This window comes from Abramis brama, assembly GCF_963993115.1.
Source record: "Abramis brama genome assembly, chromosome: 22".
Lineage (NCBI taxonomy): Eukaryota > Metazoa > Chordata > Actinopteri > Cypriniformes > Leuciscidae > Abramis > Abramis brama.
Window position 1 is genome coordinate 16,923,717 of NC_139984.1, and position 22,595 is coordinate 16,946,311.

The 22,595-nt window shown below is 37.7% G+C and overlaps 1 protein-coding gene across 2 annotated transcripts in view; it reads right to left on the reverse strand.

Annotated features, from left to right (window-relative positions):
- Window positions 1-445: 445 nt before the first annotated feature.
- Window positions 446-22,595, reverse strand: part of lamb2l (laminin, beta 2-like) — a 44,945-nt gene continuing 22,795 nt past the window's right edge. For both annotated transcript variants that reach the window (XM_084098469.1, XM_084098468.1), the window contains exons 3-35: window positions 20,950-21,119; window positions 18,952-19,087; window positions 18,478-18,551; window positions 18,163-18,351; window positions 17,991-18,054; window positions 16,923-17,125; window positions 16,683-16,803; window positions 16,410-16,598; window positions 16,116-16,295; window positions 15,645-15,757; window positions 15,430-15,509; window positions 14,993-15,149; window positions 13,470-13,604; window positions 13,209-13,370; window positions 12,558-12,679; window positions 11,128-11,248; window positions 10,752-10,944; window positions 10,448-10,591; window positions 10,063-10,294; window positions 8,661-8,824; window positions 8,364-8,588; window positions 8,062-8,276; window positions 6,811-6,907; window positions 6,361-6,733; window positions 5,911-6,095; window positions 5,156-5,403; window positions 4,849-5,064; window positions 4,630-4,774; window positions 3,455-3,662; window positions 3,227-3,368; window positions 2,087-2,263; window positions 1,833-1,992; window positions 446-1,633 (exon numbers count right to left, since the gene is read on the reverse strand). In XM_084098469.1, the coding sequence (XP_083954595.1) occupies window positions 1,497-1,633; window positions 1,833-1,992; window positions 2,087-2,263; window positions 3,227-3,368; window positions 3,455-3,662; window positions 4,630-4,774; window positions 4,849-5,064; window positions 5,156-5,403; window positions 5,911-6,095; window positions 6,361-6,733; window positions 6,811-6,907; window positions 8,062-8,276; window positions 8,364-8,588; window positions 8,661-8,824; window positions 10,063-10,294; window positions 10,448-10,591; window positions 10,752-10,944; window positions 11,128-11,248; window positions 12,558-12,679; window positions 13,209-13,370; window positions 13,470-13,604; window positions 14,993-15,149; window positions 15,430-15,509; window positions 15,645-15,757; window positions 16,116-16,295; window positions 16,410-16,598; window positions 16,683-16,803; window positions 16,923-17,125; window positions 17,991-18,054; window positions 18,163-18,351; window positions 18,478-18,551; window positions 18,952-19,087; window positions 20,950-21,119 (5,477 nt within the window). In that variant the 3' untranslated portion in view covers window positions 446-1,496. The remainder of the gene's footprint in view (window positions 1,634-1,832; window positions 1,993-2,086; window positions 2,264-3,226; window positions 3,369-3,454; window positions 3,663-4,629; window positions 4,775-4,848; window positions 5,065-5,155; window positions 5,404-5,910; window positions 6,096-6,360; window positions 6,734-6,810; window positions 6,908-8,061; window positions 8,277-8,363; window positions 8,589-8,660; window positions 8,825-10,062; window positions 10,295-10,447; window positions 10,592-10,751; window positions 10,945-11,127; window positions 11,249-12,557; window positions 12,680-13,208; window positions 13,371-13,469; window positions 13,605-14,992; window positions 15,150-15,429; window positions 15,510-15,644; window positions 15,758-16,115; window positions 16,296-16,409; window positions 16,599-16,682; window positions 16,804-16,922; window positions 17,126-17,990; window positions 18,055-18,162; window positions 18,352-18,477; window positions 18,552-18,951; window positions 19,088-20,949; window positions 21,120-22,595) is intronic.

The window sequence follows — 22,595 nt, forward strand, 5'->3', positions numbered from 1 at the left end:
TTTATTGATGCGATTTATTAAACATCGTTTCCTATGAAATGTACAATATAGGACTATAAGGAGAAGACATCAAGAGGAATGAAAAAATATAGTGTGAAACAAATATGATTTTGTGGTATGATATGAATCAAAGCTCTTAGCTCAGGGTCAACTAAAGCCACTGATCCAAACACAGACAGGATTACAAATGAACATGACCTGCCAAAACAGAAAGGATAACACAAAGATAAAGAAGTTAATAGGCACAAATTTAAAGGTTCTAAATAGAATGCCGAAACAAACCTGAAATATTCATTAGAATCATAAACATTATGTTTCATTGTAATTATGTCCCACAATCTGTTGCATGTTTTCTACCATCTCTATCGCCCTCTCCTGTAGATCAGATGTAATTAATAAAATAGCTGTGTCTGTTTCTTCATATAAATAAAACAGAACAACTTTTAAATTCCATATCAAAGGTTTAATGTGTTCATATATGTTTTATACACAATATAAAAAATATGATATGGTGTTAGGCATGTAGCTACACCACCGTTCAAAAGTTTGGAGTCGGTAAGATTTTTAAAAAAAGTTTTTGAAAGACATGCTCACCATAGGTACATTTGTTTGATCAAAAGTACAGAAAAAAACAGCAATGTTGTGAGTATAATATCAATTTAAAAGAACTGTTTTCTTTTTTATATATATTTTTTATCCAGTACTGAAAGACATTTATTTTTATAATCAATGCTAAAATAAATGCTTAATATTTTTGTGGAAACAATAATTTTATTTTTTTTGTTTTTGTTGGATTCTTATATGAGAAGAAAGTTAAAAGAAACACCATTTATTTGAAATAAAAATCTTTTGTAATAATTATTTCTGTATTAACTGTCACTTTTGATCAGTTTATTGCATTCTTGATGAATAAAAGAAATATATATATATAAAAAAAACATTACTGACCCCAACATTTTGAACAATACTAGGTTACACAACAGTTTATTTAATACAGTTGTTCTCAAATTGTGGTCTGATTTGATTGGCTTATTTAAAAAAAAAGAAAAGAATTTAACACTGAATTCATTGAAAAAAATAAATCATAAAGATGAATTAACTGATACCGTTAACATTAAATGTGTAACATAAGTGACGGTTCTGTTTCACTGTATATTTCAAAGCCAACAGTCAGCAAGTTTCCACAAAATAAGAACAAAACAGCAGTTCAGAAAAAAAAAAAAAATGTGTTTGTGACTCAAGGACATCATCAAACGAGACTTGGCATATTAGGGGATCTGCAGTTTGTTTTCCTGCTCTCCAACACCTGAAAAGGTTATGACAATAATAACTAGTGCTTCATTCTGAAGTGTCATCAATGTTAAAAAATGATGTAGTAAAGTTGTCGATTCATATTGAAATAGCAATTTGGGTCATAATTAAACAATATGTGAATCACACAGAGGGCGATTGAGAGGATCAACTGATTCCAGGATTTTATCATTTATTTACAGTTCCTACTGACAGTTATTGTAGCCCATGACTTTTAATCTGATAAATTCTTTGATGTCTGTAACGTTTTTCTCCAGATCTGCCAGTTCATCCCGCTGATTCTGCATCTTCAGCTCGTTCTTGTTTAACTTTCTCTCCAGTTCTTCAGAGGAGGGAAACAGAAAAAAACGAGGAGATGAGAAAAGAGCCAAATATAATTAAGTTTAATAGCAAAATGACAGTATAAATAACACATACTGTAAATGCTTAATGATAATGCCCTTAACTCATTGGTTCATTTTAGCTGCCATAAATTTCCAGTGCTTTACTATAGTAAGTGTTTAATGCAGTCGGACACGTACTTCTGAGGGTTTCCATGCCCATGGTGGCCTTATTCAGCAGTTCCTCTGCTTCTTTCTTCATCTCTGTGGCTCTCTGGCTAACATTACCTTCTCCCGTTCCTCCCACTGAGTCTACTTTCTCTTTCAGCTCCTTATACAGATTCTCAGCATTTGTCAGTTCCTGGTAAACACAAACATGCACATACGAATAACATTGATGTTAATGCCTTCTTCACTGAACAAATGCAGCCAGATGTTCACACTCAAACACAGACCTCTTGAAGTCCAGCAGCCTCTTGAGTTGCATTGTCCGACTGGGCTTTGGCATCTTTTGCCATCTCCCTGTTCTGCTCCGTTTTATTCTTCAATAAATCCACTCCATCCGACAAATTGGCCAATCGCATCATCACATCCATGAGGCTGTTGTCTAAATTTAAGAGTTTGTTGTCAACCTGTTCAAGAGAGGGAGAGAAAGGAGATTAGATCAGATCATACACTACTGTTTGAGGTCAATATTAAAACAAAAAGAAGAAATTCATACTTTTATTCAGCAAGGACACATTAAATTGATCAATAGACATTTATAAAAGCAGACATTTTTCTAGAGCAGCAAATCAGCATATTATAATGATTTCTGAAGGACCGTGTGACACTGAAGACTGGGGTAATGATGCTGAAAATTTATGGAGTTAATATTGTGCCATAATTAAACAAACAAATCCAGCATTTTGCAAACAAACTCGATCTGCTTTGCAAAGGAGGTTAGGGTTAGGTGCTTCTCCCGGGAGACTAGCGCTAAATTAATCCCCTATCTTAGCACCATCTACTGTTTTAGAAGAGGAAGTTGCTCAACTGCATTTGTGAGAAAATCTGCCTGGACACATTCGTGAGAAAATCGAGCCAAGAGATCTCATAAAAAGCCAAGTGTCTCACAATCATAACAGACAGATATGCATTTGTATGCACTAGATTTGGTATTTGTTCAAAGGTTACATGCAATTTGTTGGATGGTTTGTATTTATTTGTGAAATATGATCTAGGCTCATTTATTTCTATTTGCAAAACACAATGCATGTGTTACTCCACTGCATTTTCGCTCAAATTGACCTTTGTACTTGCACATTGCTTTCTGTTTGTTTGCGAGTCGAGTTTTCCTTTGAAAAGCAGATCGAGTTTGTTTGCAAAATGCTGGATTTGTTTGTTTAATTATGGCACAATATTAACTCCATAAAAATTCAGCTTTTCCAAAAACTTTTCCAGTTTTTACTGTATTTTTGATCAAATAAATGCAGCCCGGTTGAGCATTGGAAACTTCTTTCAAAAACATTAAAATATTTTTACAGACGGCACACTTCTGAATGGAAGTGTAAGTTTATAAGCATATTTATATAAATGGAGCAATATATCAGGTTTACCGTGGTAGTGATGTTCTGGGCATCTTTGAGGTTGTCCATGGCTGTGGTCATTTCCGTCTCAGCTTTCTTTATAGCACTTTGAGAGGTTTCAAGTGCTTCTTTAGTTTTATTGATATTATTGCTCACTCCTTCAGCTTGTGACCTGGGCAAACACAAAATCACACACAAATTTTCATTGACTAAATACAGATTTCTGAGTAAAAGCGTAAACAACATTCTTTCACTTACTTTGCATCTTGTGCTCTTTCAAGCAGATCCTTGACCTTGGCCAGTTGCTCTGAGGTGTGGTTGATCAGCTCCTCCATGTTGGTGAGGTTGTCGATGTTTTCTTTGATTTGATTGACTATGTTGTTCATCACGGTCCTGTTGACTGGCAAGGAGATCGCCAAAACCTGCTGGGCCACTTTTTCAATGCTTTCTGGATCTGCTCCCTCCTCTATATATAACATGAATATAACATCAGTTGTACTATTAAAAATGTATCATACATGATATTTTGCATTTATCATAATTAAACATTTTAAAATGACAGGTTGTGCAAACATTTTAATTTATTCACCCTCGTGTTATTTAAAATCTGAATGATTTTCTTTCATCTGTAGAACACAAAAGATGACATTTTGCAGTGTCCAAGCGATCAGTGCCAGACCGAGACTCTTTATTTTTTAAAAGAAATTAATACTTTTATGAAGCAAGGATGCTTTAAATTGATCAAAAGTGACAGTAAAGACATTTATAATGTTCAAATAAATCCTGTTCTTTTAAACTTTCTATTTTATCAAATAATCCTGAAAAAAACGTGTATTATGACTTTGCCATTATTCCTGTAATAATAATAATTCCTGTCATTTTTAATATATATATATATATATATAAATCATTTAAATTGTAATTATATTTTACAATGTTACTGTTTTTAAGTCAAGTCAAGTCAAGTGTATTTATATAGCGCTTTTCACAATACAGATTGCATCAAAGCAGCTTCACAGCATTAAACCAAAATAACACAACAAGGTTGTTTCTAGTGTAAATTTATTGATTGATAAAATTAAATTAATATCCCCAAAATATCCCCAACTGAGCAAGCCAAAGGCAACAGTGGCAAGGAACCGAAAACTCCATCAAGTGACCTAATGGTGTTTTTTTACTGTATTTTTGATCAAATGCAGCCTTGGCGAGACATTAACATTAAAAAATCTTACAGACTGCAAACTTTTGAAAGGTAGTGTGCATTTATTGTACTTTTATTCTGCCAGGGGGTATTCGACAAATTATATCCTTTAAACCTTCCAGAAATTCAAACAACATGAGGGCGAGTAAATTTTCATTTTTTCCCCATTTTTAATGCCACTGCATTTCCCGACACAACAACAATATTGACACATAATCACTCAATCACTGACCATTCAAAAAATCTCGAATCTTCTGAATGAAGTCTTTGAGTATCTTGTTGGAGTTCTCAAAGAGATCTTTCTTGCTCTGGGCTTTATCGAGAGTGTCCTTCGCTTGAGTCTTCACAGTCTGGGTGAGTGTGGCGATGTCTCGAAGCTGAGATGTAAGCAGAGATTATTTCAGGCTTTTTTTCTCAGCAGACACACACTGCACATGCTCAACCTGTTTACCTTTTTAGCCATGGTTTGTAACTCCTCGCTGGCAGCGGTCAGGTTCTTATGAACATCTTCAGCATGGCTCAGGGCCGTCAATGAGGCACCAACGGTTCCATTACATTCTTTCCCTCCACACTTCAGCGCACCGTCATGGTCACGACAACCAGCTCCTCCACAAGGGCTATCAGGACAGCTACTATTTCCCTTAGCATTGCCATGGCCACCACATACCTTAAGGCATAATAGAAACAAGGATGCGTCACTGATCTAGCTAACAGTTCTCTGCTGGTCCCAAGCCAAAAGTTTTGCCCACAGTCTCTACCTTGTTGCTGAGATGACGGACATTTCGGTCTATCTCGTGAGCTTTTTCCTTCAGTTCAGACAAAGACCTATTGTTGGCAGTAACTGTACGCAGGAAGCTGTTCTTTCTCTCTTTCAGCAGGGCTTCGGTACGGTTACGTGTGTCTTGAGACTGTTCCACGGGACTTTGGGGTCCGTATACGGAGGCGTTACAGCGCTGCTCTGAATTCAGTGAACTCTGGTAGTACTTGCGCACGTTTTCAAATTGCTCTGTAAAAGAATAATGACAAAAGACATCAACGTGGGTTAAATATTTTTGACAAAATGATGGTGAATGAAAAGGAGGTCTGGTCATGAGCAGGCGCTGATGTAATCTATGGATTTTATGCACATTTTTCTAGGCAAAATCTATCGAAAGGACGTCAAAATTGTGAACAGGCTTTTGCAAACCTATTTTAATACCTTAATATGGCAGTGAAACAGGATATTCAACAAAAGAAAAATGAAAGGTTTTATTGATTTCATTTAAATTGGATGGAGAAAAGTGTGTTAAATGTCATAATGGAGTCATAATGAATGAGAGCTTACTAAAATAATATCCAAATAGCTATTTGGCTATTGGTTAATTTTATCCAAAAGCCTAATTTTGCTGAAAAGATTACAAGGCCAAATCATTTATTCTTTGGAACGAAATTTTCATTTCATTTTCATTTTCATTGGTCAGTTTTGATTTCATGTGTTTATTTGCATAATACTCGATAAGAAATGCTAATTTACCTTCCATTCCAGCAGTGAGGTAGTTCTCCAGCCCTCTGCGCAACTGGTGAAGCGTATTGTTCAAGTCTTTCAGTTCTTTCTCCAGTGCAGTTAGGTTTTGTTTCAGAGCTTTGTCGAGGTCTGCCGTCACATTCAGGTCCTGAATCACACCCATCAGACGCCCATCAGTCAAAGCGATCTCTGCTCTAAAATCATGTTCATTTAAAATGGAGAAAAATTCCAATTACCCTCATTTAACGTGCAAGCAATGTACAAAATAACACAAAAATTAAGCTTGTTGAAAAATAAAACAGCTTTTGCAACATAATGCATGGTTTAAATTCAATTGGAAGAATGAAAATGTACAGTAACCCTTGCTAATGTAAGTGACACAAACAAATCTGACGATTCAAAATGTCTTCATAAAGTGTAATAAAATTGACAGTGTTTCCCACTGTGTGCAGGCTTTACCTCAAGTCATCAATAGCCTGGCTGATTAAGTTAAAGATTCCCTCTTGGTCTCCATCTTTGATCAGATCTTGAACCTGCGCTAGCTTCTTCTCCAGCTCGTGGATGCGGCCGTCACTGACTCCGGGCACCTCACCCTTCTCCAGAATCATGGCAATGACATCCTTGATGTGGGTCAGATCTCGGCGGACCTGGCACACAACATCATCCCATAGCTGGAAGCAGGGATGGCAGGGAACACACTTGGGGAAGTTTCCGGTAAAGCCACGGGCGCACTCGTCGCAGCGACGTCCTGAAGCTCCCTCCTTACACACACACGCACCCGTTACGCGGTCACACTGAGGCGTCTCGGACCCCAGGGGGTGGCAGTTACACTCTGATCAGAGGGAGATAAAGCACTAATGATCTGACACAGAGAAGAAGAGGAGTTAGAAGTATATGTGCAATACTCACCTTCACACTGTACTCTGGGATCACCCCAATGGAAAGCCTCACACTCATTGCACTGCCGTCCTCCAAAACCTGGCTGACAATGACACTGGCCACTGAACTACAGGTACAAAGAGAGACAGAAGAAAAGAAACAGGGTGTAGAAAAAGGAGAAGAGATTAACAGTATATTTGGCCATTGTAACTAATTGCAAAAATGATTATGTCCGGAAAACATACTCAAATTCAAGTGGAAAAATTTTTATTAAAAAAGGAAATAAATTAAATAATCCCAAAAAACAACAACTAAAACATTTAAATTGAAAGAAAACTAAAATAATTATCACATCATTTAAATTTAAATAATTGAATCATAATTTAAGTCTAAAATGTCTACTACAACTGTTTAAGGTAGTGAATTAATATTGTGCTCACTTTGAAATATTTTAGTGTTTTCTTTTTCTTTCTTTTTTTTACATTTAAGTTTATATTTTAAATTTAAATCTATATTATTTTGCAAGATAAACTATCATTCAATAGTTGGTGTCTCTTATGCTCACCAATTAAAAACAGTACTATTGTTTTCTATTTGAATATATTTTAAATGTAATTTATTCCTGTGATGGAAAAACAGTACTTTTCAGCATCATTACTCCAGTCTTCAGTGTCACATGATCCTTCAGAAATCATTCTAATATGCTGATTTTATGCTCAAGAAGCATTTCTTATTATTGTCAATGTTGAAAACAGTTTAGCTGCTTCATATTTTTGTGGAACCTGTGAGAAAAGTTACATTTTTGTAACCTTATAAATGTCTTTACTGTCACATTTGACCAATTGAATGTATCCCAGCTGAATAAAAGAAAGTTTAAAAAAACCTACAGCCAAACTTATGGTAGTGTAAATTGTAAATGTAATAGAAAGTAAATAATATATTAATAATTAGGTTTAGCCTCAGTATAATGATAATATAGAAATCAATTAATACATTTTGCAAACAACATTTGTTGATGTTTTTAAAATGTCAAGCTTAGTAACACTTTATCACACACCAGCTTTAATATTTCATCACATTTGGGAGTCCTTGGCAAAGTCTAGTCACATCTCTTTATGTCATAATGTACCTTGGTTTATGTTTGTTTATTATTGTAAGGTTTTATCCTGCCATTTCACACTTGTCTAGAGGTTTTAATCTTGAGAGAACCTTGATAAAATAAAGGTTTAATAAAGATATGAATATAAAGAAAAATGCTGTATAGCACAGGTCATACTGTACCATATTGCAATGGTTGCTGAGGGCATTTGGCTGGACGCATCCACAGGGTTCACATCCTAAGTCCGAGCCGAAGTTCCAGTGGTTGGGGGTGCACTGGTCACAGTTGTGGCCAATGATGTTTGGTTTGCAGGGGCAATGTCCAGTCTGCCTATCACAGTGACATACTCCATCAGTACAGTAGCCCTGTAAAGTGCCAGCAGTTACACAAGTACAGCCTGCAGGATGAGACAGAGTGCAGAATTAGATTTAAATGCATGAATTCATTCACAGTTTTAAAGTTTTAAAGTAGTCACTGTACTTACGCCTACAGTCCTGGGTGAATGCGTTTCCATAATAACCCAATTTACACTCAGAGCAAGAGTGGCCGTCAGTGTTATACAGGCACTTGAGGCATTGGCCGGTTCGTGGGTCACATGACTCTGGGTCCTGGGGTTCAATGTTCCCGTTGCACTGACACGGCCTGCACACCCCGCCAACCTGCTCAGGATCACCATAGTAACCAGGAGCGCAGCGATCACAGCGAGGACCTGAGACAGAACACAGTCAGTTAACCTACTAAATTAGAATCAAAAACTGTTGATTTACTGACTGTATTATACCTGCGTATCCTTCACGACACTGGCAGAGGATCTGGTTAGAGGCATAGTCTGCGTGACAGGAAGCTCCGTTGGAGTGTCCGCTGTCAGGGGTTCCTGGACACGGACAGGGGCGACAGTGCTCACCAGAACCCAATACTGGGTCACCATAGAACCCGTTTACACACCTAAAGAAAGGACAGAATAAACAATTTAATTTCTGTACAGAACAACATTTTATTAATTTTACTTCTAATTACTTTGTCTCGTAATTTTTTTTTTTACAGGGCAGCCTGGTGTTAATGCCGCGTTCCAGGCAACCTGTAACCCGTGTTTTTCCAACCTTATACCCGTGAAAGTGCACTGGAACGGCAGTCAAACCCGTGACTTCCCGCCCGTGAACTCGTACTAGATCGATGTACTCCCAGTTACGAGTTGGAAAAACACGGGTTACAGGTTGCCTGGAACGCGGCATAAGTTTCTATTAGTATCATACCATACTTTATTATTTATTCAAAATAATATTTTTTAGCAATTTACAAATGTTTTGTTTTTGATATTTTTACACTACTGTTCAAACGTTTCAGGCCAGTACGTTTTTGTTTATTGTTTTTGAAAGTCTCTCATGTTCACCAAGGCTGCATTTATTAAATAAAAAATACAGTAAAAATGGTAATATTGTGAAATAATATTTCAATTTAAAATAACTCTTTTCTATTGTAATATATAATTTATCCCTGGGATTGCAAAGCTGAATTTTCAGCATCATAACTCCAGTCTTCAGTGTCACATGATCCTTCAGAAATCATTCTAATATGCTGATTTACTGCTCAAGAAACATTTCTTATTATTATCTATGTTGAAAACAGTTGATTAATATTTTTGTGGAAACCGTAATACATTTTTTTTTCAGGATTCTTTGATGAATAGAAAGTCCAAAAGAACAGCATTTATTTGAAATAGAAATTGTTTGTAGAAATTAAAAATAATTTACAGTCACTTTTGATCAAGTCACTGCATTCTTGCTTGATAAAAGCATTAACTTCTTTTTTTTTAAATACCCTACCGTTCAGAAGTTTGGGGTCAGTATCTAATAAGAAGTACTGATATTTATTTCATTACCCTGTTTCATTCAAACAGGGACTACAGATGAAAAATAGCCTGTATGGCTAAATCTGGCACATTTACATGATGGACTTGAGTGCTCATGTTAATTAATGTGCATTGTCCCTTTTAAAATAAATAACTTCAAATTCAAATTAATTAGCTTTTTTAAATAATTCACTGTTGTACTTGATATATAGTTTGTAACTGCCTCATCCTCCTTTGCAAAGCGTGCATTACATTGTGACTTAAATCAGTGACCCAAATGTAATTTGTCACATTGATTTGGTCTAATTGATGTAGTCAGTGTACTGTTTCTCACCTCTCACACAGCTGTCCAGCTGTGTAGTCTCTGCACTCATAGCAGGCGCCTGTTTCAGGGTCACAGCTCTCTGCATGGCCATTACATTGGCACTGCCTACAGCTGGGGAATCCCCACTGACCTGGTTGGCAGTCTGAGCACTGGCGGCCCATCGCCCCAGGCCGACACGGACACTGACCCGTCACAGGGTCACACTGATGCCCTACAGAGCCCTGAGAGTGGCAGTCACAATCTGTTGCAGACAGAGAAAGAGAAGTGAGAGACAATGAGAAATGTGTCAAGTTTAATCTAATTCTTAAAATAACATTTGTAAAAAATAAATAAAAAAAAGAGACAGTTACAATATAAAGTGTACATCAAAATGTAATATAAAAAAGTGTCTCACCAGCGCAGCCATATGGCCCAAATCCGTATGTCCCCGGTGCACACTGATCACATTGATGGCCAATAACATTGGGTTTACAGTGACACTGACCTCCGACTTTGTCACACTCTGCACTCAGTGAACCCTGAGGGTCACACTGACATGCTGCAGAAAGATCACTTTTTTAGGAAGCCATTCATAAGAATCTAAACAACAGTATGAGATTTATCTGAAGGAAAAAGGAATGGATGGGTTATAATGTGACCTGTTTTGACAAGACACAGAGGAGAGTCATTTATCCTTTGACCCCATCACAGTGACTCACCCAGGGCTCCATTGTGCATGATAGCAGAGATGCTGCAGATGAGTGTGGTGCACAGCTCCGCCAGCGCAGGCATCGGCAGGGTCGTGAAGGAATCCAAACACATGTAGACCTCCATCTCCTGCCGTCGATGCTCGTCTGGGCCGTCGTCACCCTGGAAACCAGGAAGCTCCTCATACTTGGGTATCAGCACAAGCTGAAGGAGAGAGAGAGAGAGACATATAAGCATTTTTCACCAAAGACTTTTCACCCACCAGCAGAGGGCAGCACTTGTATTATCTGTGGTTAGGAAATTGCATCACAGGCGTTCCTTGTTTCAAGCATTTAATAACATATGTGTATAAATGACTGATAATGGTAAATGAGAGAAGATCCTTACTGAGTCTATCAGAATGAAGGCGGTGAGATGTCGGTGAGACACGCCGTGGCGCTGGAAACGGATGGACACCACATACTGGTTGTTTGGTTCAAAGCAGAAGGGCCTTGGCATTTCAATGTACCTGTCAAAAGTTATATGCCATCACTAACAATACTGTTTGACTATCTTGTAGACTATCTGTATTAATAGACTAAGACAGACAAGTCTAGGTAGGCATATACAATGGGTTCCAATAAAAACCTTAAATTTCATGTCTAATTTAAGCTTGTAAATAGTTATAAATAACTGTTATCACATAAATTGACACTGATCTATTTAAATCACAATTTGATCAAAAATACAAAAAACACTGTTACAATTTAAAAAATAAAACCTTTTTATTTGAATATATTTTAATGTAATTTATTCCAAAGCTGAATTTTCAGCATCATTACTCCAGTCTTCAGTGTCACATGATCCTTCAGTAATCATTCTAATATGATGATTTGATGATCAATAAACATTTATTATTATTATCAATGTTGAAAACACTGCTTAATATTTTTGTGGAAACTATGAAAAAAAAAAAAATCAGGATTCTTTGATGAAAAATAACATTTATTTGAAATAGAAATCTTTTGTTACATTATAAATGTATTTAATTTTGATAAATTGAATGCATACTTGGCTGCTAAATAAAGTATTTCTTTAAAAAAAAATCTTAGTAGTGCCTATATCACAGAAATATGCATGTACTATAGATATGATTATTATTTATACTGACAAACTATTAGTATATTAAACCAGCTTTAATAGGGAGGAGCACACGACTCTGACCCTGACAGTTAGTACATACAGCTGCTTCCTTTTCCTATGTTGACAAAATTAATTCAAATCCCTTTCAAGCACCAGACATCCACCCTTATTTAGTTACCCACAGTTAGAGAGCAGCTCCACCAGCTTTATAATATCTGTGAGGTCTTATCTCCTGCCTGGGGTTTATTTCCCCATGGAAAGACTTAGACCAGTAACATATCCAGATTGAACTTCCTGAGCTCACCTGACTCCATCGCTCCTTTATTTTTCTTCTTTCTCTCACTTTCTCCCAATATCTTTTTTTTTTTTTTTTTTTATGAGATGCAGCTTTTGACAGAATCTAATTTGCTCCTGCATTTCCTGTGCTTTGGGACGAGGCCAGAAATCAGATTAGAGTCAGATTGCAATGGCACCTAAAAACTCAGCCATGCAGGAAAAAGATCAAAACAACTGCCATGGAACGAGGGTTGGCTATAATAAAATAGTACTTTGTACATAATACATAATAGTACACTTGCAAAACTATGCAAGAAGTGCTTACAAAGAAATATGAATGTGCACTTGCATCCAAAAACAAAGCATTCACGATATGTCAGGTAAACAAGGACACACAGAAATAAACACAATGATATTACCTCCTGTGGTGGGGCATTGTGACTGTGTACATCTGCTCTGTGGGCAGCATGTTTCCACAGCGGAGACTTGTGGGTAAATTCAGGGATGTCACGCTCACTAAAGCCTCCCAGTCCTCTGTGGACTGAATGCAAACAAAAAGAACAGACAAAATGATTATAAAAATGATTGATTTTAAATCAAATTTTAGATATGGGATATTTATTAAAGGGATAGTCCACCCAAAAATGTAATTCATCTGTCATCTGTCATCAATCATTGGTTCCCATTGACTTTCATTGTATGGACAAAAAATATAATGGATGTAAATGGGAAAAGAAACTGTTTGGTTACCAACATTCTTCAAAATATCTTCTTTTACATTCCATAGAAGAAAGAAAGTCATAAAGTTTGGAACAACATGAGGGTGAGAAAATGAAAATTCGTTTTTGAGTGGACTATCCCTTTAAGTAACTATTAAAAGACACTGAACCAAATTAAACTGGAATCTATGTTTCTGGAACATGGTAGCTGGATTCTAGCTGGTCTAAACTGGTGCAAGATGGTCATTACTAGTAGATGGTATGATCAGCTGGTTGTTGTTTGTTTGGCTGGTTAAAGATAATCTACCAGCTAGTAATCAGCGACCATGTTCCGAAACAATGACCACAAACCTCTGGCTCGTATCGGATCATGATGTCATATTCCATGGCGTAAGGGATGTTGTTGATGGTGAACTCTAGGCCAGCTCCATCTTTAGCCCGAGCGAAGCCCGGCCCGGTCCATGTGACCATCTGACCCGGTTGTCTCTCTCTGTGCACTATGCTCACGGTGGGCTGAAAACAGACACAGACTCATATTAAATAGGATACAGCAGTTTAAGCTATATAGCAGCTGATAAAGGTGGAGGTGGAGTTATCTGAAGGGAAACTCACTGTTTGTTGCAACTGTCGGATACGTCTCAGTGCTGCCCTCTGTTGCTGGACGATGTGACGGTGACGGCGGTGTCTTCTCAGCTGATAGTTGAGATGCTGCACACAGTTGGTCTCTGCCTGAGGCCTCGGATTGCCCTAAACAACAAGCACACATATCGTGCTCACCTTAATATTCAAGATATAACATTTATTTATACTGGATAACATGAATACTCTATGTGCAGAGTGGCATATCACCATAATCTCATACTAATCTTCTAGTAATATGCATTATTTATACTGTGCACACAGTAAGCACATTTCCAAATGTGCATTACATAACCAGAGCATACTGCATGGGATATTATATCCCACAATGCAATGTGCTCAACTTGACCTTCCATTTTGAAAGTTATGACTGCACAAGAAATTACACCAAACATGAAAGTGAAAATGATAAATTAATACTTTTATTCAGCAAGGAAACATTCAATTGCTCAAAAGTGACAAGCATTTATAATGCTAGAAAGAAACTTTTAAAGAATATTGTGCACTATACAGTAGGCAATAAAAATGTCTTTCCAAGCACAAATGCAAAAGCAGAGCACAACTTGACACTCTTTCTGAAAGAAGTGAGTGAGGTGGCAGGCAGTGAAAGTGTAAACTGTAATGATGATGGACGAGAGAGTAAGAGACTGTGTGAACCAAACAGTCCTGGTGTGTGTTTGGTGGGCATTACTAACTCGCACTGACGGGCTGGCATCTCTTCTGCTCTTTGATCTTATTCTGGGTCACTTCAGCTGTGGACCCGTGAGCATTCTGCAGTTCGTAGGTGGGTTTGTTTGTGTATGATATAGTGTGTCTGGACAACCAGCACTGTCAGTCTGAGTTCCTGCGGAGGGTACGGTGCCATAACAAACCAACCTGGAAAAAACTCACTAAATTATGATAGATTCGTGCTTTTAAAAAAGCCAATGAAAAAAGGAAAATAAATATAAATGATTCATTTTAACTGGGAAATTGGAAGACAAACTAGAAGACAAAAATATTGATTTAAGGGGAACTTTTTTTTAACCAAAGCTAAATCACCAAACCCATTGTGACTCAGAAGATATGATGGTATCAGATAGGCATGCGGCTCTGAGTGTTTTGTGTTACAGTGCAGCGGAAGTGAAGGTACCTGAGGGTTTAACTCACATGAATGTAAACTGACAAAGGAGACGGTTTTACATTTAACATATTACATCAACATTTAGTTATGTTAGGGGCTGAAAGATCCAACTGAACCCAAAAATCAGGGAATTCTTTCTCTGACATACACAAATTACTCTCTCTAGATCTATGTGCAGGATCCTGTTTCCATGGCCCATGATACCAGCATCACATCCAAGAGAAGAACAGACACCTATTCATAACAATGGGAAGATTTATAGCAGTACCCTTATAATATGACATGAAGTTTAGGAGTTTAGTCTACCAAAAGAAAAAACAACACAATGTTAAAATGCAAGTATTAGGTGCTTATATGAATGAGCATTACTCACAGGAAGATCGGGATCATCAGGGGAGTGACCTATAGCTCCCTCTGCTTCATATTTGTAATAATCCAGAGAAGCACAGAAAAACGCAGGCTGCACTTCAGAACACTTCCGACCAATCAGATGAGGCCGACAGTCACACTGACCGTTGTCCATCATGCATCTGAAGGTGAAAGGGAAAAGAGTTTATTCACAATTGTCATAGATATCTTGAAATCTCTACAAATCAAGGGCTACCTTGCAGTTCGGCACTTCCGTTTAGTTCAATTCTTTAAACAAAATAAAGAGTTTTGACCTTAGTACCAATGTTAATCAAATCCCAGAACAACATTGGACTTTAATTTTGGTATATCAAAATTACACCCAGATACCAGACACTTCCTTATTGCTAATCGAGGGTAAATACACTCATTTAAATACAATAACTGACATCAGTGACTCACCTGCTGCTGGTTGCACCACCAAAGTCACAGTCACAGGGTCTGCAACCTGCCAGATCATTACTGAGTCCCCAGTATTCAGGCTGTACACAAACAAAAATACATACAGGCATTTAAAAAAAAAAAGATTTAAAAGGAATGTGATGGTTTATTGGTGAGAGAGAGAGAGAGAGAGAGAGAGAGAGAGAGAGAGAGAGAGAGAGAGAGAGGGCGTGTACCAGGCACTGATTGCAGTAGCGACCAGTGACGTATCTTTTGCAGGAGCAGTCCCCGCTGATCTGATCACATGGGGCCCCCAGCATGGTGATGCCACGGGGGTCACAGTTACATGCTGCCAACGACATACACATACATGGAACACATAAATGTCACATACATCCCTAAAGTTATTTTCACACTTAAAGATAGGGTAATGTTTTCCATAAACACTTTTTGTTATACTGGTTGAAACTTTCTTCACATCCTGATGGCAATCAATAATAGAAAAAAGTACATATATCTTCTGTGGAAGTCTCAGGATAAAAAAATGCATAAGTATATTTAAGCATACAAAATGTATGAATGTCTTTCCATTAAACCAAGTAGAATTTATATTTAAGAAATATACCACAAATGTTTGATGAACTACACCTGTGTGAACTTGAGGAGAACAGACTTCAAACATCCACTAAACACATGCAAACACTTACGCTGGCATCCCAGTGTGTTGTCAAGACTGAGTCCATAGTGTCCCTCTTTGCAGTAGTCGCAGCGCTGACCCCTGACGTTCTGCTTACAGCGACACTGACCACCAATCATACCCAGATCCAGATCAGTATGACTGTCACAAACTCCTCCCTCTACAGAGCCCACAGGGTCACAGTCACAGGCTGCACACACACACACACACACAGGAAACAACATGAACAACAGGTAGGAGAAACCATGCACAAAAAAGTCCCATGGAAAGGCTTTTTCTCAGCAGATTATCATGAACAACTTACAGACACATGCAGCCGGGTCTCTGATGTCTCTAGCTGGATCCTGATAGTAAAAATGTTTACAGGTCTCACAGTTGCGGCCCATGGTGTTGTGGAGACAGTTGTCACACACGCCTCCACTGACGTTCCCCGTAGCCAGATACACCGCCATGTCAAAATGACACTGATTGGAGTGACCGTTACAGTTGCATTCTGGAAAAAAGTCACATGTTAAGATTTTTTTGTTGACATTTTAATTAAGATTTTCTTGAACCTCTACATGCATGTGTATCTTACCCCTGCAGGTGTGTGCGTTATCAGTCTCGGCGGGCCTCCAAGGTGCATCATGGTAGAAATCTCTGCAGAGCTCACAATTTAATCCCACAGTGTTGTGCTTACACACACAACGTCCATGAATCTGTCGGATCAAAAGTGTAGGATATATTAAATAGTGTGCTTCGTTTACAATCCATCAATGTAAGAATAATAAATTGTTCTTTGGAATCAGAACTACAAATCAATCTGACAGACACCCACCATGCCTGAATCCCTAGTGGTCACTCCAGGTACTGGTGCGCACTCCGACGCGTGACCGTAGCAGAAGCAGCTCCCACGCACAACCAGCTCATGCAGCGCATAGTAATATTTCTGCAGCACGTCAGGACGGCGGTCAAGCAGGTTATCGCCCAGGGTGTGCAGTTTAGTGAAGTTTATCCGTAAGTTAGTGATCCGCAACAAATCTGAGGGGAGATTGTGCAGCGGCTTTACTTGCAGTACTGTGTGAACAGGGTCCAAACTGAACACTTGCTACAGTAAATGTGAGTTATTTACTTTCTAAAGCCGATTTACTCTCAAGTTAACCATAATAATCCCATTGCAATAAAGACAAATATATATTTGAAGTAATAGATAATGTACATCCAGACAGTTTTTAATAGCAAAATAAAACTCGAAAGGGTGATCAGGATGAAGTGGAGGGGTAGAGGGGTTTACCTTCTTGTATCACCCTGAAGGAGTTTATTTTGCAAAAACAACTGACTGGATGTACATTATTCTGCTTATTACACAGCTACTTGTCAAATAAGTAAATAAGATTACACTTTATTTTAAGGAGACGTTGTTAGTGTAATTAAACAAATAAGTAGGCTACTGAGTAATATTATTTAACTACATGTAGCATACTTACTATAGGTTTAAAGTTAGGGTTAGTTGCTTGTGATTATACGGACACTTAAGGGATAATGTATCACTTATTGCACAGCTTTTCACCACATAAACAATTACGGGGCCATGAAATATTGATTTGAGAAGAAAACTTTTTTTAAATCTTCCCTGTTTGTCATCTTATAATTCATTACAGTATACAAAACTATAATTCTATCAAAAAGACGGACATTTCAACAATATATGCATACTATTACTGAAGTCCTCCGGTTTTATTACAGGATAGTCGATAACTGAGGTGCAATATTGCAAGGTCAGGGAATAACTGACCGCAGAATGTCGCGACTGACAAGTATTTCAGAGAGCCGTGTAATAATAAAAAATATATTCCACAAAACAGTTACATAGCAAAAAAAAATGGTTATACTGTACTGCACTAACCCTGAATGTCAAGACCGTATGGGTCTTTGACATGGATCGCAGGATCCAGCACTTTGTAGATGACCTAAAATAAAAATAATACAGTCATATAGTGGGAACGCTGAATCCAAAAGTAACATTAAAACACAGACTGAAACACATCCATATTAAAATACCATCAGCTCACACTCACCTCTCCCTCAGTGGACGGTTCAATGTCAGAGTAGCGCTCCTCACAGATGACCTCATCAATAAACCGAAGAGAGTGGGCAGGAACCCTGGGGAAAGTCTTGGTGCAGTTGTAGGCGAAGTAGCGATATGGCCTCCATGTACGGCCAAAATCTGAAGAACGCTCAATCATCATAGCAGCAGGTCTAAACGTCTGTGGAGATGCAAACAGAAGGTTACAGTTTCACTTTTATTAATAAATACTTTTATTCAATTAAATTGCTAATGTAAAACTTGAAACTTGACGTGATACACTTGAAATCCATATATATATACACACCTTAAACTTCATGATGAGATGAGTAAAGTGGAACTCTGCCTCAAGATTTAGTCGAATACTGACATTCTCCTCTCCTGCACACAAATGAACGAAAGAAAACCAGTCATAAACTACAAGTATTCAATTGAATTCGTAAAAAAAAAAAGTTTCATTATAAACTATTGAGTGAAAACTCAGCTTATTTAAGCTTATTTAAAAAATTAACATGAATTTCATAACTTTTAGGTAGAAGGGTTAGGGTTCGGTTTAGGGTTAGTTACTTGTAATTTTGCATAATTTACTGTTATAGTGCATACATGTAGTAACATGTAACTACATCAACTTAAAATAAAATGTTACCTATATATATATATATATATATATATATATTTATTTATTTATTTTTTATTTTATTTTTTTAAACTAAAAAAAAACTACAAAAAAAACATTATGTGCTTTCAGGCTTTCGGTCTCAAAAAACACATTCTCACACACCATTTACAGACTGCCACCAGGTGAGTTCTCCTCTGCGGTCTCTCTGGTAGATGACATTCTCCACCCTGTGGCTGTTTCTGTGATTATAGGCATCGTATGGCTCCTGAGAGTTACACATAAAGCACTTATCTGAATCCTGTCGAGAGACATAGAGAAAGATAAGAGTGAGAAGAAAAACAATGCACATTTTGCAAAAACACTTTTTGCACAACATCAGTGCAGTCTGACAGCAGCCTCTCCACACCTTTTCTTCCAGGTACAGTTTCATTTGTAATGACTTAAACCCGCATGGCTGGCGGTTCAGGTAGCTGCCAAGACATACAAAAGAAATCTGGGTCATAGCCTGAGCAAAACGTTCCCTCAGAATGGGAGGGCAAGTTCCATGCCAACCTGGAAGCGGAGGAAGAGAGGGGAATGGGCCTCCTGGATTCAGGTCAGAACATGAGAGTTAGCGTGGATGAACGCCAGAGCACTTTGTCTAAGCTGAGTTGTTGTCATGGGCACCAAAACCTCCAGCAATGGCCTGACCGAGTGAGACACGTGTATTTCTTCAGGACCCGTTAAAGGTCACAGCAATGACCAGGAGAACCTCAGAATCTATTTCAGATCCTCACAAGCTCTGCAGGAGACGGATATCAGCACTTCTACAATATTGTGCTTACCACACACCAGACACATGCTTACTGGGGTAGTTTTGAGTGTGAGCTGCCAACAATAGGATTAGCAGTGATCAACCGGATTATGAACAACAGGAATGCTATGCTAGAGCCCTGCAAAAAACACATAGTTAATTCTCTAGCATGACTTAGCACTGTGGATCCACACAGTTTAAGTGTATGGACTGCAATTGGGGTTAATAGAGACAAAAATACTTTCTGATAATTTGCTAAGATGATCTTGTAAAAAAAAAAAAAAAAAGTTATATATGGATATTTTATACAAATATTATTGCCTGCTTTATTTATTGATATGTAATAATTATACTGGATTTGTATTGCATTTTTTTTTTTACACTAAAATGATTAAATTACACTAGTTTTTTGAGAAACATTTACACACTTTATTTAGGTTGTTAAGATATTTATTTAAGTGCATTTATATTTTTTTTAATATGTGGCCTAACAAATACAAGTGGTTTACAAATACATCTTAACTGCACTTAAAATGTATCTCATTATGCCAAGTTTATACATGCAACATCTATCTATCTATCTATCTATCTGGATAAATTACAACACAAACGGAAATGTGGGGAACTCTGCAGATACCCTACTGACAAATAAATTGACAGAGCGCTGACAGGTAACACCTGCGTTGAGGACAAAAAGGGTGTAACTCCTGGTCTAGGATGTATGGTGCCTCCAGGCAGTTAAACAGTTTCTTTCAATTTTATGCACCCAAAACACTTTAATGAGGGGTAAAAAACAAACAACCTAAAAGAACACAGAACATTTTAAATAGACATTCATACAACATTAAACAGTCAATGAAAATATAATTTATGAGGGCAGAAAAGAGTGCTTTATAGACACCTAAAGGAAAGGGAGGAGGAGTGTTTCGGGATAAAAGAGGGAAAGCAAACAGAGGTAGATGTAAGAAATGAATACAAGATCTTTTAAATCACACATGTATTGAATAGAAAAGCCTTAGGCTGCAGATTTGACTGCTGTAAAAGAGGTGTGGCATAGTGAGCAATACACGTGCAAGAGTCCAACATGTGCAAAATCCTGTAATATAACAAGTGTGCGAGTGTGTGTGTGTGTGGTAAGGTTCGCCTACATTTTGATTATCAAATGTCCCCATAAAGGATAGTAGAAAATGAAAGGGGCCCTGTGCACAAGCACATCTATCTTCATATGACAAATAATTTCCGTCAACACAAACTGCAGGGCAAGGCCATACATGCAGGTGTAGATAACATAGTGTACACAACATGAGATCATGTTTTTGTGTCTATATGAAAGAGAAAGAATGGTTCCGAAATAATGCTGGGTTTACCTGCAAATGACTGACAATGCAGTACATCTCAGGCCCATCCAGGCCACAGGTGGAGGTGGCGGTCAGATTAATAGCTCGGCCAATCAGAAGGTTTCCTGTTGCCGGATAACAGCTCCCTTCCATGCAGCCATGTGGAGCTGAGGGGATCTCCTGAGCCACAGCTGGAAGAACTGGAGAGGACACAGACAGAAAGTGGAGGTCATTAACTTAACAGTGTATTCCATTTCACCGGCTCCCCAGACATTATAGTAGGGGATATCTGTACAACTTCACTTCGCTTGGCATTTTTTTGTTTTGTGTCTTTGAAAGCCCATCATCGTAATCAATAACAGACAGCACAGTTGAGCAGAATGGGGTTTGAGGTATGAGGACACAGTATACTCGGAATAATAGACATATAAATGTCAAATGAATTACACCAAGTAACATTAAAATATAATAATTCATTAAAGGGGTGGTTGATTATGATTTCACTTTTCTAACTTTAGTTAGTGTGTAATGTTGCTGTTTGAGCATAAACAACATCTGCAAAGTTACAACACTCAAAGTTCAAAGCAAAAATAAAATTTTAAAGAAATTGCTTTTTAAGGACTACAACAAACGACTGATAGGGACTACACATGCTTCCTCCTGGGTTAGTGACATCACTAACCCTAAAATTTACATAAACCCCACCCCCGGGAACATTTATAGATGATCATGACAGAATATGCTAATCAATAACTAGTAGATTACTACACATAAGCTACATAAATTCATCAACTAACCATTCAGACATGTTGTCACTTCTTCTTGAGGCTCTCCATCTTTGTCTGACTACGGTTTGAACATAAAAGGCTAAAAGTTTTTGAAATGTTCAGTGCATGTCTGTGTGAGGTAAAATGACACAAGCTGTTAAAGCTCCGCCCTCTGTGTCGGGAGCAGCAGCTCATTTGCATTTAAAGGGACACACACAAAAACGGTGCTTTGCTCACCCTCAAAAAGTGACAATTTTAACATGCTATATCAACATATCTGTGGGGTATTTTGAGCTAAAACTTCATATACACACTCTGGGGACATCAAAGACTTATTTTACATTTTGTGAAAAGGGCATTACACCACCCCTTTAAAAAAAACATCAATAAATAAATGAACGAATAAATGAACAAACAAATAAACGAACGAACAAACAAATGAATGAATAAATATGTTGTTATGTGTTAATCTGAAAACATATTTGAAGGGCTGCAACTCAAGCAAGTTTATTTTAGTCAAACTTCAAGTGGTGCACTATGACTTGTGGGTAAATTTCCCTTTCCACTTCCTGAGAAATGATTTCAGATTTATATGTTCCCCACGCTGTTTGCAGTGCCTTTTGGACATATTCACATATCCCTACGATACATCCCTACGATATCCCATACACTCTACTTTTCTTTCCAAAACACCACACAACAGCCAATGATTGGATGTTATCATGGCATTCAACAAGCACGGCTTCTTTTTGATGACCTCATGCGGCTCATGGTCCCACCCAGGCGGCAGTATCAAAGACTGAAGGTTTAGTTTCTCATTGAGTCAGGAAAATAACTGGCTTTGTTCCACATGGTTACCTCTGCAACGGGCTCAAAATGCACTGTTTGCCTTTCAAAATACACAGTTCA